The following is a 19,692-nucleotide window of genomic DNA, read 5'->3' as shown; positions in this document are numbered from 1 at the left end:
GCTCTTATTATTTTTCTCTTTTTATTCTTTATTTTGAGTAGGGTCCGGACGAAGGCTGAAGGGACCAGAGCCTGCCACGGTGGATGATTCAGTGAGTGGCTCTACTGATATGGCAAACCTATTGTTTGCATTGGTGGACATCATGTGAATACTAAAGACTATGGGAAAGAGACCCAACTCATTTGAATGAATCTCCATATAGTAACAAAAGGATCTTACTTTTAACATATTTTTGTTGTAGATATGTGAAGAGCCATCTGAGTTTATAGAGGGGGAGAGACCTCGCCCTCAAGGATCCTCCCCTGTAGATGAATACCCTGAGACTGACAGATACAAGGACAGTGATAAACAGGTACAATGCTGTATATTTCATCCAACCATCATGTTGACTTGCAGTGTGAATTTTGTCAGAACGTCTGATTTCTTTAACATTAATTTTAGGGTGGAGGTGGGAGTGGCAAAAAAGGAAAGAGAGGTTTTGGGTCCCTGTTTGAAAAGCGTTCCCCTGCCAAGATGAGTCAACTGGAGGTCAGACAAGTCTGCATTAATCTTTAACTCATGGAGAAGCATGGCTTCAGGTTTTCATTGGTGGTACATAACATGTTGGTATTTCAACATTTCTCATGTTTTTCTTTCATTCTTTTTTTTTCGTGTAAACTCAGAGCCCAGAGTCAGGAGTGATTGTGAAAATGGCAAAAGAGACATGTGCCGAGGGCCTCGTTGTAAGTGGAGGGAAGGAGGGAATCTTCATCAAGGAAGTGAGGCCAGAGTCACCAGCCTCAAAGCTTCTTAGTGTACATGAGGGTAAGCAGACAACCAGCTCATACCATGTTCTTTCAGAAGCTGAACAACAAAAGTAGCCTATAGACCAAAAAGTTAACCTGAAAGCAAAGGACATATCGGTGAAATGTGGAGTGAAATAGGTTAAATGTGAAGTAATGGAGCCAAGATTGTTTTTGCTATCCAGGGTAAGAGACTCCCACATTTTTGGCTTTGAATGATCGTATATGCTAGAGTTCTACAGTTCAAATGTTGATTTATTGGTCTTTCTATGTCTTCCTTTTGTTCATTCAGGTGATCAGATACTCAGTGCCACTGTGTATTTTGACAATGTTACATATGAAGATGCTCTACAGATATTGGAACATGCCCAGCCTTACAAGATGGAGTTACTTCTGAAACGCAAACCAATAAAGACATCCACCCTTGAGAGTGAACCAGCCCTTGAAATCATTCAAGTAACTATCACTATGTTCTTTTTCTGGATATGTAGAGTAGTGTTATGTCTTTGGCTCTTTTTCTCATTCAGCAATCAATCAGCTATTCACTTTTTGTTATCCTACAGGTGGAAGAAGGTTCCTCTCCGGAAATGAGGGGACATTCAAAGACAAAACGGCATGGTGACCGAATCTCTTGGCCCAAGTTCCCCTCCTTCAGCAAAAGTCAAAAGTCCCATTTTAAGAGGTCTCACAGTACTTCAGAGGCAGATGATAAGAGGAAGCTGGAGCTTAGCCCTACAACAAGTGACACAGAGTCGCCAATAAAATCTCAGGAGGCTGTCAAGGGCAAGACAAAAAAGCACAAGATAAAGTTATCAAGCATGAAGATGAAGGGCCGCAAGAGCATGTCTGTTGAACAGCCGGACCAGGACACAGACATACTAACTGTAGAACATGTAGAGGGTATGGAAAACCAACAGAGTCAAGATGACATACACTCACCGGATGGTCTAGAGAGCGCATCAGTAGATACATCTCAAGTATATGTGTTAGAATCAGAATCTGAAAAAATGGAATCCACCAAGATAAGAAATGAATGCATTCTTCCAGACCTGGCAGGCTCTGAAACTAAACAACACAAGGTAGAACTCATTAGTCTGGACAAAACTTTGAAAACCACAGACATAACAGTTGCTCTTGCTGATCAAGAAAGTCCCTCAACCAAGAAATCTCCAGAGGGAAAGAAAAAGAAGAAAGAGAATAAAGAGAGGTCAGAACTAAAGTTTACATTCAAGGGAAATGAGAAAAAAGACAAACACAAGCAAAACATACCAGTAAAATTATCACTAAAAAGCCTGAAGACACCAAGAGAAGATATGATAACATCTGATCTGTCTGCACATGACAATACATTGCTGAGCCCAACTGTAGTATCACATACTGAGCTGGAGGAGTGTCAACTCCCAATTGATATCAACACTCAAGTAATCATCAATGAGAGTTCAGGGAAAACCCTCCCCTCCACTGATATGGAAATGAGCATGCCAAAAGTAGACATCTGCCTTGACATGTCAGATATAGGACTTATCAGGAAATCCCCTCAGATTGGACAAGAACAACACTTGAAAGAAACATATGTTAAAACTGATGTGAATGCACAGGAAATTAGCATACATGCTAAGGTCATCAGTATTACAATGGAACCTGACTCGCAGATGGAAATACAAGCTTCAAAGTTACCTACAGAGAGAAGCATTGATGATGTTTTAGCACAAATTGGTACAAGATCTGCTCCCAAATTCAAACTGCAGAGGGTGGACCCTGCTGACTTTGTTATTGACAAACCCATAAAAATGACAGACGTGAAGATTGTAGAAATGGACGTGAAAGGCCTTACAGTTGAGGATAAGGGGTTAAAGATACTTCCAAGCCGTGAGGATATTGAGATCCCAGGCATAGAAGATGCATCGTTAACTAGCACCAAGGCCCCAGTGATAAAACAGCCTAAAACAGCATTCACTCTTCCTGTTGAAGAAATCCAGGCGCAGACTGTACAGATGGTTATAGACGTTGATAGAGTTAAAGAGGCTGTCTCCAAATTGCCAGGGTTCAAGCTGCCGAAGGGTGACATTGCAGGCCTGCCTGCTCATCAACAAATCACAATGACAGACGTGAATGCAGAAAGAGTAGATGCCACCCTATCTAAAATCACAGACATAAAGGCACAGTTGGACACGTATGTCAAAAAGACTGACATAAATGCTTTACCAGAAAAGTTGAGCAGGAGCTCAGTTACCACATTCAAATTGCCAAAGACACACATTTTTGATCTAGGTGCTCATGAACCTATTACTATGACAAAAATAGACCATACAAAAACAAAACAGGAAGCTGGAAAGACCAATGAGGATGAAATCCAAATTGAACTCCATAAACGAGAGAACGTAGAGAAAGCTGGAATGGAAACTATACAACAAAAAGGAACTCCCAACAAAGTGGAAAAGGAAAAAGAGACTGGTGAAATTCTGGAGCCTAAGTTTGCAGTACCAGTACCTGAGGGGCCAACCATCACATCTGAGGAGAGAAATCGTATACCTGCCACTTACACTAAAGGATTAGATAAGAAGTCAAAGAAAGCAAATATTTCAATGCCTAGGTTTGGAATAACACAAACGGATATTAGATTCCCAGACATTGGGATTGGACTACCAAAAAGAGACCCCTCGGTGGAAAAGAAGGATGAGGTCAAAGATGAAAGCAATGCATTGCACCTTGAAATGAAAATGTCAGAGGCTGAAATTAAACTCAGCAAAGTACCAGATTCTGAATATTCCACTATCAAAACTCAAACACCTACAATACGAACTTTAAGCTCAGAAACAATGCCAGAGGTACCTTCATCTGACATTAAAGGAGCAGTTATGGGCATTGATGTCCAATCAGTTGATGTTGAAGTACCCTCCGTTGAAGTTGAAATACCAGAAACAGTTTATAAAGATATTGATGTGAAAATGAAAAAACGACAGATGTCATTCCCCAAATTTGGAGTTAAAGCCCCAGAGATTGATGTTAGTGTGCTAAAACCAGACATCTCTCTTCCCGAGGGAAACATGGAGGTCAAATTGCCTGAGGTGGAAATTGAAGTTCCAGAGCTTCAAGTGGAAGTGAAAGATACTGTAGAGTCCCCATCAAGATTTAAAATCCCAACTTTAAAATTCCCTAAATTTGGAGCAGTTTCTCCAATCGTCACAGTAGAGTTACCTGATGGAACTGAAAGACCAGAACCCAAGCTGTCAATATCAGGAAAAGTACATGCAGTTGACTTTGAAAAACAGAGTGATTTAAAGAAATCTAGTGTTAAGATTCCATCTATAGATGTGGATGTGAAGACTAAAGGACTTGAACTGGAGGGACAAGGAAGCAAGTTTAAACTGCCAAATCAGGGAATTTCATTACCAAAAGTAAAATGTCCTGAGATAGATTTAGGTCTATCGAAGAAAGACATAGATGTCACTTTACCAGAGACCAACGTGGAGATCCAACCACCTGATGTTGAACTCAAAGTGTCTTCTGGTGAAGTTGAAATGCCTGAGCAAGCTGCTACAGAGATTGATGTGAAAGTGAAAAAGCCACGGATTTCATTTCCAGGGCTTGGATTTTCAAAACCAGAAGTATGTGAGGTTGATGTCAGTCTTCCAAAGGTGGATATTTCTCTTCCAGAAGGAAATGTGGGGGTCAAAAAGTCAGAGGTGGAAATGACAGCTCCAGAGATTCAAGTTGAAGTGAAACATGATATTGAGCTTGAGGGACAAGGAAGTAAGTTCAAACTACCCAAATTTGGAATCTCAATGCCAAAGGTAAAAGGTCCTGAGATTGATTTAAGTTTATCAAAGAAAGTCATAGATGTCACTTTACCAGAGGACAAAGTGGAGGTCCAACCATCTGATGTTGAAATCGAAGTGCCTTCTGGTCAAGTTCAAATGCCAGAGGGAGCTGCTACAGAGATTGATGTGAAAATGAAGAAGCCCCGAATGTCATTTGGATGGTTTTCAAAACCAGAAGTGAAACCACCGGAGGTTGATGTCAGTCTTCTAAAGGTGGGCATTTCGCTTCCAGAAGGAAAGGTGGAATTCAAAGAGCCAGAGGTGGAATTTAAAGCTCCAGAGAGTCAAGTTGAAGTGAAACATGATATTGAGCTTCATGGACAAGGAAGTATGTTCAAACTGCCAACATCTGTAATCTCATTGCCGAAAGTTAAAGGTCCTGAAATAGATTTAAGTTGGTCAAAAACAGATGTAGATGTCGAACTACCTGATGTTGAAGTCAAAGTGCCCTCCTTTGATGTTGAAATACCAGAAGTAGTTTCAAAAGACATTGATGTGAAAATGAAAAAGACACAAATGTCATTCCCCGAATTTGGATTTACAGAAGTGAAAGCACCTGCGCTTGATGTCAGTCTTCCAAAGGTAGACATTTCTCTTCCAGAGGGAAAGGTGGAGGTCAAAGAGTCAGAGGTGGAAATTAAAGCTCCAAAAATTCAAGTTGAAATGAAACATGGTATTGAGCTACAGGGACAAAGAAGTAAGTTCAAACTACCTAAATTTGGAGTCTCATTGCCGAAGGTTAAAAGTTCTGAAATTGACTTAAGTGTGTCAAAAGCAGATGTAGATGTCGACTTACCAGAGAGAAGAGCAGCTCTCCAACTACCTGATGTTGAAGTCGGAGTGTCCTCTGTTAAAGTTGAAAAACCAGAAGCCGTTTCTAAAGATATTGATATGAAAATGAAAATGCCCAGAATGTCTTTCCCCAAATTTGGATTTTCAAAACCAGAAGTGAAAGCACCTGAGGTTGATGTCAGTCTTCCAGAGGTGGATATTTCTCTTCCAGAGGAAAAGGTGGAGGTCAAAGAGCCTGAGATTAAAATTGAAGCTCCAGAGATTCAAGTCGAGGTGAAAGATACCATAGGCTCCCCCACAAGATTCAAAATGCCAACTTTAAAATTCCCTCAATTTGGAGCAGCTGCTCCAAACATCACAGTAGAGGTACCTGATGTGGACAAGGACATCAAGGTTCATGGATCTGAAATTCCAGAGCCCAGGCTGATAATGTCAGCAATTAACATTGAAAAGCCAAGTGTTGATCTTAAAGGCCCATCTATAGATCTGGATGTGAAGAGCAAAAGACTTGACATTGTCACTTTACCAGAGGCCAGCGTAGAGGTCCAACCACCTACCACTGAACTCAAAGTGCCTTCTGGTAAAGGTGAAATTCCTGAAGGAGTTGCTACAGAAATTGATGTAAAAATGAAAAAGCCACGGATGTCATTTGGATGGTTTTCAAAATCAGAAGTGAAAGCACCGGAGGTTGATGTCAGTCTTCCAAAGGGGGATATTTCTCTTCCAGAGGTAAAGGTGGAGGTCAAAGAGTCAGAGGTGGAAATTAAAGCTCCAGAAATTCAAGTTGAAATGAAACATGGAATTGAGCTTGAGGGACAAGGAAGTAAGTTCAAACTACCTAAATTTGGAATCTCATTGCCGAAGGTTAAAGGTCCTGAATTTGACTTAAGTATCTCAAAGACAGATGTAGATGTCAACTTACCAGAGAGAAGAGCAGACCAACTACCTGATGTTGAAGTAGGAGTGCCCTCTGTTGAAGTTGAAATACCAGAAGCAGTTTCTAAAGATATTGATGTGAAAATGAAAAAGCCCCGAATGTCATTCCCCAAATTTGGATTTTCAAAACCAGAAGTGAAAGTACCTGAGGTTGATGTCAGTCTTCCAGAGGTGGATATATCTCTTCCAGAAGAAAAGGTGGAGGTCAAAGAGCCTGAGGTGGAAATTGAAGCTCCAGAGATTCAAGTCGAGGTGAAAGATACCGTAGGCTCCCCCTCAAGATTCAAAATGCCAACTTTAAAATTCCCTCAATTTGGAGCAGCTGCTCCAAACATCACAGTAGAGGTACCTGATGTGGACAAGGACATCAAGGTTCATGGATCTGAAATTCCAGAGCCCAGGCTAACAATGTCAGCAATTAACATTGAAAAGCCAAGTGTTGACCTTAAAGGCCCATCTATAGACCTGGATGTGAAGAGCAAAAGACTTGACATTGTCACTTTACCAGAGGCCAGCGTAGAGGTCCAACTACCTAGCATTGAACTCAAAGTGCCTTCTGGTAAAGGTGAAATTCTTGAAGGAGTTGCTACAGAAATTGATGTAAAAATGAAAAAGCCACGGATGTCATTTGGATGGTTTTCAAAATCAGAAGTGAAAGCACCGGAGGTTGATGTCAGTCTTCCAAAGGGGGATATTTCTCTTCCAGAGGTAAAGGTGGAGGTCAAAGAGTCAGAGGTGGAAATTAAAGCTCCAGAAATTCAAGTTGAAATGAAACATGGAATTGAGCTTGAGGGACAAGGAAGTAAGTTCAAACTACCTAAATTTGGAATCTCATTGCCGAAGGTTAAAGGTCCTGAATTTGACTTAAGTATCTCAAAGACAGATGTAGATGTCAACTTACCAGAGAGAAGAGCAGACCAACTACCTGATGTTGAAGTTGGAGTGTCCTCTGTTGAAGTTGAAATACCAGAAGCAGTTTCTAAAGATATTGATGTGAAAATGAAAAAGCCCCGAATGTCATTCCCCAAATTTGGATTTTCAAAACCAGAAGTGAAAGTACCTGAGGTTGATGTCAGTCTTCCAGAGGTGGATATATCTCTTCCAGAAGAAAAGGTGGAGGTCAAAGAGCCTGAGGTGGAAATTGAAGCTCCAGAGATTCAAGTCGAGGTGAAAGATACCGTAGGCTCCCCCTCAAGATTCAAAATGCCAACTTTAAAATTCCCTCAATTTGGAGCAGCTGCTCCAAACATCACAGTAGAGGTACCTGATGTGGACAAGGACATCAAGGTTCATGGATCTGAAATTCCAGAGCCCAGGCTAACAATGTCAGCAATTAACATTGAAAAGCCAAGTGTTGACCTTAAAGGCCCATCTATAGACCTGGATGTGAAGAGCAAAAGACTTGACATTGTCACTTTACCAGAGGCCAGCGTAGAGGTCCAACTACCTAGCATTGAACTCAAAGTGCCTTCTGGTAAAGGTGAAATTCTTGAAGGAGTTGCTACAGAAATTGATGTAAAAATGAAAAAGCCACGGATGTCATTTGGATGGTTTTCAAAATCAGAAGTGAAAGCACCGGAGGTTGATGTCAGTCTTCCAAAGGGGGATATTTCTCTTCCAGAGGTAAAGGTGGAGGTCAAAGAGTCAGAGGTGGAAATTAAAGCTCCAGAAATTCAAGTTGAAATGAAACATGGAATTGAGCTTGAGGGACAAGGAAGTAAGTTCAAACTACCTAAATTTGGAATCTCATTGCCGAAGGTTAAAGGTCCTGAATTTGACTTAAGTATCTCAAAGACAGATGTAGATGTCAACTTACCAGAGAGAAGAGCAGACCAACTACCTGATGTTGAAGTTGGAGTGTCCTCTGTTGAAGTTGAAATACCAGAAGCAGTTTCTAAAGATATTGATGTGAAAATGAAAAAGCCCCGAATGTCATTCCCCAAATTTGGATTTTCAAAACCAGAAGTGAAAGTACCTGAGGTTGATGTCAGTCTTCCAGAGGTGGATATATCTCTTCCAGAAGAAAAGGTGGAGGTCAAAGAGCCTGAGGTGGAAATTGAAGCTCCAGAGATTCAAGTCGAGGTGAAAGATACCGTAGGCTTCCCCTCAAGATTCAAAATGCCAACTTTAAAATTCCCTCAATTTGGAGCAGCTGCTCCAAACATCACAGTAGAGGTACCTGATGTGGACAAGGACATCAAGGTTCATGGATCTGAAATTCCAGAGCCCAGGCTGACAATGTCAGCAATTAACATTGAAAAGCCAAGTGTTGACCTTAAAGGCCCATCTATAGATCTGGATGTGAAGAGCAAAAGACTTGACATTGTCACTTTACCAGAGGCCAGTGTAGAGGTCCAACTACCTAGCATTGAACTCAAAGTGCCTTCTGGTAAAGGTGAAATTCCTGAAGGAGTTGCTACAGAAATTGATGTGAAAATGAAAAAGCCACGGATGACATTTGGATGGTTTTCAAAATCAGAAGTGAAAGCACCGGAGGTTGATGTCAGTCTTCCAAAGGGGGATATTTCTCTTCCAGAGGTAGAGGTGGAGGTCAAAGAGTCAGAGGTGGAAATTAAAGCTCCAGAAATTCAAGTTGAAATGAAACATGGAATTGAGCTTGAGGGACAAGGAAGTAAGTTCAAACTACCAAAATTTGGAATCTCATTGCCGAAGGTTAAAGGTCCTGAATTTGACTTAAGTATCTCAAAGACAGATGTAGATGTCAACTTACCAGAGAGAAGAGCAGACCTCCAACTACCTGATGTTGAAGTAGGAGTGCCCTCTGTTGAAGTTGAAATACCAGAAGCAGTTTCTAAAGATATTGATGTGAAAATGAAAAAGCCCCGAATGTCTTTCCCCAAATTTGGATTTTCAAAACCAGAAGTGAAAGCACCTGAGGTTGATGTCAGTCTTCCAGAGGTGGATATTTCTCTTCCAGAGGAAAAGGTGGAGGTCAAGGAGACTGAGGTGGAAATTGAAGCTCCAGAGATTCAAGCTGAGGTGAAAGATACTGTTGGCTCCCCCTCAAGATTCAAAATGCCAACTTTAAAATTCCCTCAATTTGGAGCAGCTGCTCCAAACATCACAGTAGAGGTACCTGATGTGGACAAGGACATCAAGGTTCATGGATCTGAAATGCCAGAGCCCAAGCTGACAATGTCAGCCATTAACATTGAAAAGCCAAGTGTTGACCTTAAAGGCCCATCTATAGATGTGGATGTGAAGAGTAAAACACTTGAAATTCTCACTTTACCAGAGGCCAGCGTGGATGGCCAACCACCTAGAATTGAACTCAAAGTGTCTTCTGGTGAAGTTGAAATGCCTGAGGGAGATGCTACAGAGATGGATGTAAAAATGAAGAAGCCACGGATGTCATTTGGATGGTTTTCAAAACCAGAAGTGAAATCACCGGAGGTTAATGTCAGTCTTCCAAAGGCAGACATTTCTCTTCCACGGGGAAAGGTGGAAGTCAAAGAGCCAGCTGTGGAAATTAAAGCTCCAGAAATTAAAGTTGAAATGAAACATGGAATTGAGCTTCAGGGACAAGGAAGTAAGTTCAAACTACCTAAATTTGGAATCTTATTGCCAAAGGTTAAAGGTCCTGAAATTGGCTTAAGTATCGCAAAGACAGATGTAGACGTCGACTTACCAGAGAGAAGAGCAGCTCTCCAACTACCTGATGTTGAAGTTGGAGTGCCCTCTGTTGAAGTTGAAATACCAGAAGCAGTTTCTAAAGATATTGATGTGAAAATGAAAAAGCCCCGAATGTCATTCCCCAAATTTGGATTTTCAAAACCAGAAGTGAAAGCACCTGAGGTTGATGTCAGTCTTCCAAAGGTGGACATTTCTCTTCCAGAGGGAAAGGTGGAGGTCAAAGAGCCTGAGGTGGAAATTGAAGCTCCAGAGATTCAAGTTGAAATTAAACATGATGTTGAACATGAGGGACAAGGAAGAATATTCAAGCTACCAACATTTGGAATGTCATTGCCAAAGGGTAAGGATCCTGAGATGGATTTAAGTGTATCAAAGAAAGTCATAGAAGTCACCTTACCAGAGGCCAGCGTGGAGGTCCAACCACCTAGCGTTGAACTCAAAGTGCCTTCTGGTGAAATTGAAATACCCGATGGAGCTGCTACAGGAATTGATGTGAAAATGAAAATACCACAGATGTCATTTGGAGGGTTTTCCAAACCAGAAGTGAAACCACCTGAGGTTGATGTCAGTCTTCCAAAGGTGGACATTTCGCTTCCAGAGGGAAATGTGGAGGTCAAAGAGCCTGAGGTGGAAATGAAAGCTCCGGAGAGTCAAGTTGAAATGAAATATGAAGGTTTATCAGTTGATGGAAAACTAGAAACATCAGAGATGGGATTCAAAATGGCAACATTCAAATTCCCTAAATCTGGTGCAACGTCAAAGGTTGTAGTCGATGTCTCTGATAAAGAGAAGGATATTAAAGTGCCTGGGGTAGAAATTATAGATCAACTACTTGGAGCTTCATTACAAATTGATTTACCGGAACACAGGGACACAGTTGACATTAAAGGATCTAGAGAAGTACAGCTACATGATGCTGGATCTAAAAGGCCCTCAGTTAAAGGTGGAATGGCAATAGCCGAAGTGGATGTTCATGAAGTTGAAGTTTCAAAACTGACAATTGATGATAAAGGCCATGGCTCCCCCAGCAAAGGTCAAGGCTCACCCAGTAAAGGTCAAGACTCGCCTAGTAAATTCAAACTTCCAACCTTCAAAATGCCCAGATTGAGCATTTCAAAATCCAAACCTGAGAATGAACATGATGATATAAATCCAAATGTTATTTTGGAGAATTATGAGATTCCAGTGAAACCACAAGGACCAGAGAAATCACCAAAGTTGACTTTGACAACATTTGGGGAGGTATTAAGAAGCATTGATGTTGAATTTGATGTTCCCAAATTGGAGGAAGTGGAAGAGAAGCTCACAGGCTCAAGGGAAGATATAACAGCCTCAGGGAAAACCGAACTAAATGCTCAAACCAGTGTTGAAACCCAGTCTGTGCATAAAGAGGAAGAAGCCAAAGAAAAATCTAAGTTTGGGTGGTTTAAGTTTCCCACATTTGGACTATCTTCTCCTTCAGAATCTGCCAAGATTTTAGAAAAAGACACTGCTGAGAAAGAAGGAAGTGAGAAAAGCCCTGACTCTGTGGAACAGGACATCAGCTTGACCTTTTCAGTACACTCATCGGATGCTTTTGCAGATATTAGTTCAACAGTCACAAGCGAACAATTTGGTCCTTCATTGGCCTCTCCAACCAAAGTCACAGTGAAATGCTCAGACCCTATTGCCACTGAGGTACAGGGTGATGTCATCACCTCCACAGCAAGGACACAATTGATCGCCTTTGAACCCTACTTGGCAGAGAAAGTCACCATTCCAATGTCCTCCGGAGTTTCCTCCTCATCAGTGGACACCCTAAAATTGGAGTCTGGTACACATGTCAGCACATCCAATATACAAGCAATACCAGACACACAGAAGGCCACACTCTTAACAGATTTTGGATTGCAGACAGGGACCGCCGGAGTTTCTTTTGCATCTTGGTCAGTGGACGACACCAACAAAACACAGAGTGATGGGCAAACACTTATTGAGAGGCATGTAGTTAGGGAAATGTCAGGCACTGACAGGGAAACGGTTTTCATAACCCAAAATGTTACACATGTGTTTGGGGCTGAGCCCATCTCAGATGAAACAGCCTCATCTATCAAACAGATGAAAGACACTACGCAGTCTGAGAAAAATGACATTTTTTGATGGGGCTGAATTGGAGTGACTGGGAGGAATACAGTATGATAAATCCCTCCATTGAGGAGTAATATCAGTCATATTATTATTGTGCTCTTATTAATTGTGCTTTAATTTATGACCAAGATTTAATATATACAGTTCAATGTTTTGAGTGTGTACTTAGTACACTATATAAGTACACAAATTGGCATACAAGCCCATGATACAGGTAGCGATGTAAAAGCCAACTTTGTCACTTCAATGTAATTACTACCACTGAGACCAGGTCAATTCCACAGTAACAGAGTGACAGCAGCTAGGTTTCCATCCAATTGGCGACAGATTTTCATGTGAATATTCAAAAATCTGCATAAATAAAATATGTAATTTTCAAAATACATAAATCATCCCTGTATGATGCAATTTGCAGCATACAGGGATGATTTCTATATTTTGAAAGTTAGATATTTTGAAAACTTGATTGCTTACAAGCAAAACATTTTGGGACTATGTCAACAATGAACTAATGAAACAAATACCAAAAGATCGTTTCTGGGTGGAATTTTTCTTTAAGTTTATGCATTAACTCAGAATTATTCAAGTTAGGCATTAACTCCATCAAGGTAAAGGTTAAGGATTGGGACAGGCATAAAACCAAAATATCAAAAACAACTTTATTTCGCTGGATTCAAACATGCAACCTTTGGCAGATGCTTTATACATCATCTCCCAACTTCCTCAGACATAAACGGTCATCCAATACTGACATCTATCGGGTGACTTGCCTCTTCCAAAGTCATAGTGGGTGGACCACACAATAGCATTCAGCCTGGTCTCATAGACTAGACGTAACATAGTAAACGCAATTACGGGATACAAATTAGTTTGGTATGGTTACATAAGACAGAAGGTTACATAAAGCAAAAACGAATGTAAGGTGGCTGGTCGGGGTGGGTGTATAACGGGAAAGTCTAGCAACCGAAAGGTTGTCTGTTTGAATCTTATCATGGACAACGTTTGCATTTTAGCTAATTATCAGCATTGCAACTACTTACTACTTTTGAGCTACTTTGCTACTACTTAGCATGTTAACTAACCCTTCCCTAACCTTAACCTTAACCCTTTAACCTAACTCCTAACCATAACCCTTAATCCCTAACCCCTAGTCTAGCTAACATTAGCCACCTAGCTAACGTTAGCGTTAACCACCTAGCCACCTAGCTAACATTAGCCACAACAAATTGGAATTCTTAACATATCATACCTTTTGCAAATTCATAACATATTGTATGATATGTATCGGATATACATTTACTATGGTAGGTCTACCCCTGAGTTCAGGTTGCAGCATCATGTGACTCCAATTGACTTCAATATGATGGTTTTTATATACAGTAAATATTTGCACATAAAAGCCACCATTTCTCGCATAATTAATTTTACCGACACAAAAAGATCCCACCTGGTCTAGCTTATTTCGTTTTGTCCAAAAAATAAGTTTACTGACAAATTTGCTGTTTCCATCAGGCCTGTTGTGAAAAAAAATTATCTGACGTAGGCTACTTTCTTCGCATAAAATCTGAACATTTTACAAAAATACATTTACTTGAAGAACAGTACAAATGCAAAGTTTTATAACAGAATGAGAGTTTGTGCCTCATTCTGTTACCAGCATTTTCGGTGGTTGTTTCCTGGTTTGCAATTTTTTTTTATAGTTTGCCTAATTTCAGTTTTTGTGACAAAACAAGCATGTACAGTGTGAAATATATTTCCATAACTAAAAATAGAGCATTTTCAGCTGTTTGAGGCTGGTGTACAAAACTGGAAGTATAAGACGCAAAAACGAAACGTAAGAACTGGAAGCATAGAAATAGCGCACATACAACAGATCTACCACTTCTTGCTTTCAAAGAAAAGGACAGATCTATAACTCACATTTCAATGTGAATTTGGTCCCGTTGCCCAAAAAGTTACATAATGCAGCTTTAAAAGTAGTCGTTGTGCATAGAGTTGTATGGTTTGTTTAACTTTGCAATCATTGATTTTGGTTTGACATACATTTTAAAGTAAAATATCTGAGTCTCAGTGTCACTCTGTTACCATGGAATTGCACACCACTGAGACCATTGCTGTTTTTAGACATCTCTGCAAATTGTTATGCTGTACATATAATGAAGAGGAACTTGTTAATCCACTGCCATATGCATTTATGAATGACCTCTGATGTCTGCTCTTTATTCGACTTCTGGGCAGCCATATATAAGATATAAGGTATAAATGATTATGAGTCTGAAAAAATTTATACGTAATGATATACATACAAACCATGCAACATTAATAGAACAAAAACAGAACACATATAAGGAACTATTCAAATCTGTACACTTAATACCATGAAATACATGTTGCTAAAATTGAATGCTTGTAATCACAGTAAAAAGCTGAAAATATATATTGATGCAACTATATTTTGATTATAATGATGTCTAGATTTGATTTGCCATAATGTAAAAGTAATTTTAAAAAAAATCTGAATTTGTGCAAAGTAGAAACATTTTAACGCCTATGTAAATAGTTGATTTATTCATTTATATTGCTGAGTTACTTTGATTGTTGCTCTTATTCTGCACTGATGTAGTCAATGTATTTGCAAAACTATACATAATAAATCTTCTAAAATATTAAGAAGTGCATGTCCTTACTGCAACATGTATCTACATTTAATATCACTCAGATTTCTGTTTCTTTACAGACATGCCATATCCAGCAATGTAGAATTGAGCAAGTTTCTATAGCAGGCTACGGGCCATTGTTGTGGATTATGTAGGCTGGCTAGCTACAGACTATGAGTTATTCAACATCATTTAATTGGTAGGCCCACTCTTGGTGGTATGTGTGCACATTTGACAGTGTGGCTTTAACTACCATAAGACCCTTGCTCAGGCAGGCTTAGTTAGATGTCTAGGAGAGGAGAGGTTTGCAACTATTAGTGAATAAACATGACTAAATGCCTCCCATTTAATGTGGATGGTAGGAACATTTGCAAAGCTGTATGTTTGCTTGAGGAAGTACGTTGAAGTGTTTCAATCATGTTGCATGCAGCAACGGAATGAACTGATGCAGTAGTACTTGAATGCTGTCACTAGAGGTTAGTAGTGTTCTAATCATATGGCTCAGAATGAATTTGGCACTCAGCTGTGTAAGAGCAGTGTCAGTAAAGTTGTCCGTGCCTGAGAGGATGGCAGCAGGGATGACAGTGATATCTCGTAGCTACATCAGCAGCTCCACAATGAATCAGTCAGACAGACCACTGACTGTTAACCAGTTCTCCAATTGCCCTATCTACACACAACATAAACACAACCCTATATCCAAGTGTTGTAACTGTAGGCCTACAGTAGCCTACTGTAGCCTACTCTTTCCATATTGCATAAAAAGAGGGAGGTAGATAGCCAGTTAACTGTTCACCTGCTCTGAGGGAAAATGAGTGAGCTTCATAATGTAATACAAATATGAATGGTACAACACACAGGGTAGGCTGCTATGTATGTGATGTCCAATAATGTCATAGCATCTCCATTTGTGGGATCTGTTTCAATTGAAAGTGACTTAAGGGAAATTCCATGGCAACAGAATTACTCAAGAGACTTTTCACTTTAAAATGTATACCAAACAAAAAACCTTGATTTCAATGTTTTACAAACCATACAATGTTATGCACAAGAACTACTTTTCACAATTTTCATTGAAAATTGTACAAAAACAAATTTAAAGGAATAACTGTGCAGATACAAAGTTTGTTAATAGAAATAAAACTGAGGGAGATTTTATTGTAATTCTGTTGCCAAACTTTGCATCTGCACAGTTTTTCCAGTAACTGTTTTATTTAATTTGATTGACTGTGTAAATTGTTCAAAGTAGTCATTGTGCATAGAGTTGTATGGTTTATTAAACTTTGAAATCAATGGTTTTTGTTTGGCAGACATTTTCAAGTAAAAAAACTGAGTATCAGCATAAATCCGTTATCGTGGAATTTCCCATGATCAAATTTGAATTGAAGACACGGAAAAGATAGGGAAATCTCACAAACTCCAGATGTGTGGTGTTACAACTGAAGAATGCCTGGCCTTTGAATTGCAATTGAGATGACGTGAAACTTGACATATAAGACACTGGCAAGGGTGTTTAGTCATGGAGGCTATGAATGGTAGACAGTTGCCCTTATCATGACTCCAATTGCATTGCATTGGAGTCATTCCACATCCCTTTTGATTAGCTGAGGGGATTATTTAAGTGTGAAATGCTCTATCTAGAAACAAATTGATCCTTGATTATGATACGGTTTTGGAAACCTTGAATACTCAACTTAATTATCAGGCCAAAATGTCTTGTTATTAGCTGTTTTACAGATTTACACAGTCTTTTTGTGTAATAACAGCTACATGAGCCAATGTATTTTTTTTCTTCCCTCCCGAGTTTCCATTAGCTCAGTTGTTGTTTTAGGCTAGTTCAGGTAAATGTGCAATGCAAAACACCTCCGTGGGATTCCATTAAAATGGTGCATAGTAAGTTTATCTTTTGTGTTTCAAAAATAATTTTTCCTACGAAAGTTAAGTTCCAAACATTTCCAAAAACCATAGCGCAAGCAGGGATTATAAACGTTTCTAAATGTTAAAACAGAGCGTCGGGATTTTACAGTGAAATGCTTACTCACGGGCCTGTCCCAACAATGCAGAAACAAGAGAAATAATAGAAAAGTGAAACGCGTAATAATATTAGATACACAACGACTAACGATAACTTGGCTATATACTGTACAAGGGGTACCAGTATCAAGTCGATGTGCAGGGGTACAAGGTAATTGAGGTAGATATATAGATGTAATTAGGAATTAAGTGACATATAGTAAACAGTAGCAGCAGTGTATGTGATGAGTGAAAAAGTTAGTGCAAAAAGGGTCAATGCATACATACAGTGCATTCGGAAAGTATTCAGACCCCTTCCCTTTTTTCATATTCTGTCACGTTACAGCCTTAATCTAAAATGTATTAAATTGTTTTTTTTCCTCATCAATTTACACACAATACACCATAATAACAATGCAAATACAGGTTTTTAGAAATTTTTGCACGTTTATTAAAAATGAAAAACAGAAATACCTTATTTACACAAGTATTCAGACCCTTTGCTTTGAGACTCGAAATTGAGCTCAGGTACATCCTGTTTCCATTGATCATCGTTGAGATGTTTCTACAACTTGATTGGAGTCCACCTGTGGTAAATTTAATTGATTGGACATGATTTGGAATGGCACACACCAGTCTATATAAGGTCCCACAGTTGACAGTGCATGTCAGAGCAAAAACCAAGCCATGAGATCGAAGGAATTGTCCTTAGAGCTCCGAGACAAGATTGTGTCGAAGCACAGATCTGGGGAAGAGTAACAAAACATTTCTGCAGCATTGAAGGTCCCCAAGAAAAGTTTGGAACCACCAACACTCTTCCTAGAGCTGGCCGTCTGGCCAAACTGAGCAATCAGGGAAGAAGGGCCTTGGTCAGGGAGGAGGCCAAGAACCCAATGGTCACTCTGACAGAGTGTAACAGTGTTGCTTCCGTCCCTCTCCTCACCCCAACCTGGGCTCAAACCAGGGACCCTCTGCACACATCAACAACTGCCTCCCACAAAGCATCGTTACCTATCACTCCACAAAAGCCACGGCTCTTGCAGAGCAAGGGAAACAACTACTTCAAGGTCTCAGAGCGAGTGACGTCACAGATTGAAACGCTATTAGCGCGCACCCTGCTAACTAGCTACCCATTTCACACCGGTTACACTCACCCCCCTTTTGACCTCCTCCTTTTAGGCAGCAACCAGTGATCCGGGTCAACAGCATCAATGTAACAGTGTTGCTTCCGTCCCTCTCCTCACCCCAACCTGGGCTCGAACCAGGGATCCTCTGAACACATCAACAACTGCCTCCCACGAAGCATCGTTACCTATTGCTCCACAAAAGCTGCAGCCCTTTCAGAGCAAGGGAAACAACTACTTCAAGGTCTCAGAGCGAGTGACGTCACAGATTGAACCGGCATTAGCGTGCACCCCACTAGCTAGCCATTTCACACCGGTTTCAAGAGCTCCAGAGTTACTCTGTGTTGCTGCCATGTTGTTGTCATGTTGTGTTGCTACCATGCTGTGTTGTCATGTGTTTCTGCCAAGCTATGTTGTTGTCTTAGGTCTCTCTTTATGTAGTGTTGTGGTGTTTTGCCCTATATATATATATATTTTTTTTTAAATCCCAGACCCCGTCCCCGCAGGAGGCCTTTTGCCTTTTGGTAGGCCGTCATTGTAAATAAGAATTTGTTCTTAACTGACTGGCATAGTTAAATAAAGGTTAAATTAAATGAAATAAAAATATAAAAGATGGGAGAACCTTCCAGAAGGACAACAATCTCTGCAGCACTCCACCAATCAGGACTTTATGGTAAAGTGGCCAGACAGAAGCCACTCCTCAGTAAAAGGCACATGACAGCCCGCTTGGAGTTTGCCAAAAGGAACCTAAAGGACTCTCAGACCATGAGAAACAAGATTCTCTGATCTGATGAAACCAAGATTGAACTCTTTGGCCTGAATGGCAAGCGTCATGTCTGGAGGAGACCTGACACCATCCCTACGGTGAAGCATGGTGATGGTAGCATCATGCTGTGGGGATTGTTTTCAGCGGCAGGGACTGGGAGACTAGTCAGGATCTAGGGAAAGATGAACGGAGCAATGTACAGAGAGATCCTTGATGAAAACCTGCTCCAGAGCGCTCAGGGCCTTAGACTGGGGGCGAAGCCTCACCTTCCAACAGGACAACGACCCTAAGCACACAGCCAAGGCAACGCAGGAGTGGCTTCGGGACAAGTCTCTGAATGTCCTTGAGTGGCCCAGCCAGAGACCGGACTTGAACCCGATCATACATCTCTGGAGAGACCTGAAAATAGCTGTGCAGCGATGCTCCCCATCCAACCTGATAGAGCGTGAGAGGATCTTCAGAGAAGAATGGGAGAAACTCCCCAAATACAGGTGTGCCAAGCTTGTAGCGTCATACCCAAGAAGACTCAAGGCTTTAATCGCTACCAAAGGTGCTTCAACAAAGTACTGAGTAAAGGGTCTGAATACTTATGTAAATGTGATATTTCAGCTTTGTATTTTTTGTAAATTTGCAAACATTTCTAAAAAACAATTTTTGCTTTGTCATTATGAGGTATTGTAGATTGATGAGGGAAAAAACAATGTAATACATTTTAGAATAAGGCTGTAACGTAACAAAATGTGAAAAAAAGTTAAGGGTCCTGAATACTTTCCGAATACTTTCCGAATGCACAGTATATATTCCAGGTAGCTATTTGGTTAACTATTTAACAAACGATTAAACAGTCTTTTAAACATTATTTTTACATTTTATTATTATACCCATTTTTCTCCCAAATTTCGTGGTATCCAATTGATAGTTACAGTCTTGTCCCATCACTGCAACTCCCGTACGGACTCGGGAGAGGCGAAGGTCGAGAGCCGTGCGTCCTCTGAAACACAACCCAGCCAAGCCACACTG

General features: G+C 40.4%; 1 protein-coding gene across 1 annotated transcript; it reads left to right on the top strand.

Moving 5' to 3' along the window:
- Positions 1 to 247: 247 nt before the first annotated feature.
- Positions 248 to 14,785, top strand: LOC106610951 (uncharacterized). The gene is made up of 5 exons (XM_014210657.3): positions 248 to 352; positions 442 to 528; positions 663 to 804; positions 1,075 to 1,238; positions 1,346 to 14,785. Exons 2-5 carry the CDS (start codon positions 514 to 516, stop codon positions 12,122 to 12,124), a joined length of 11,100 nt encoding a protein of 3,699 aa, XP_014066132.3. The 5' UTR covers positions 248 to 352; positions 442 to 513; the 3' UTR covers positions 12,125 to 14,785.
- Positions 14,786 to 19,692: the final 4,907 nt, after the last annotated feature.

The sequence above is a fragment of the Salmo salar genome, chromosome 09 (genome assembly GCF_965601325.2).
Source record: "Salmo salar chromosome 09, fSalSal1, whole genome shotgun sequence".
Lineage (NCBI taxonomy): Eukaryota > Metazoa > Chordata > Actinopteri > Salmoniformes > Salmonidae > Salmo > Salmo salar.
This window is presented reverse-complemented; position numbering and strand designations above follow the sequence as displayed.

Excerpts from the sequence above, each read along its gene's own strand:
- LOC106610951 (XM_014210657.3), top strand. Across the intron at positions 805-1,074 it reads GCTTCTTAGTGTACATGAGG|GTGATCAGATACTCAGTGCC; the intron begins GTAAGCAGACAA and ends TTGTTCATTCAG. Across the intron at positions 1,239-1,345 it reads CAGCCCTTGAAATCATTCAA|GTGGAAGAAGGTTCCTCTCC; the intron begins GTAACTATCACT and ends GTTATCCTACAG.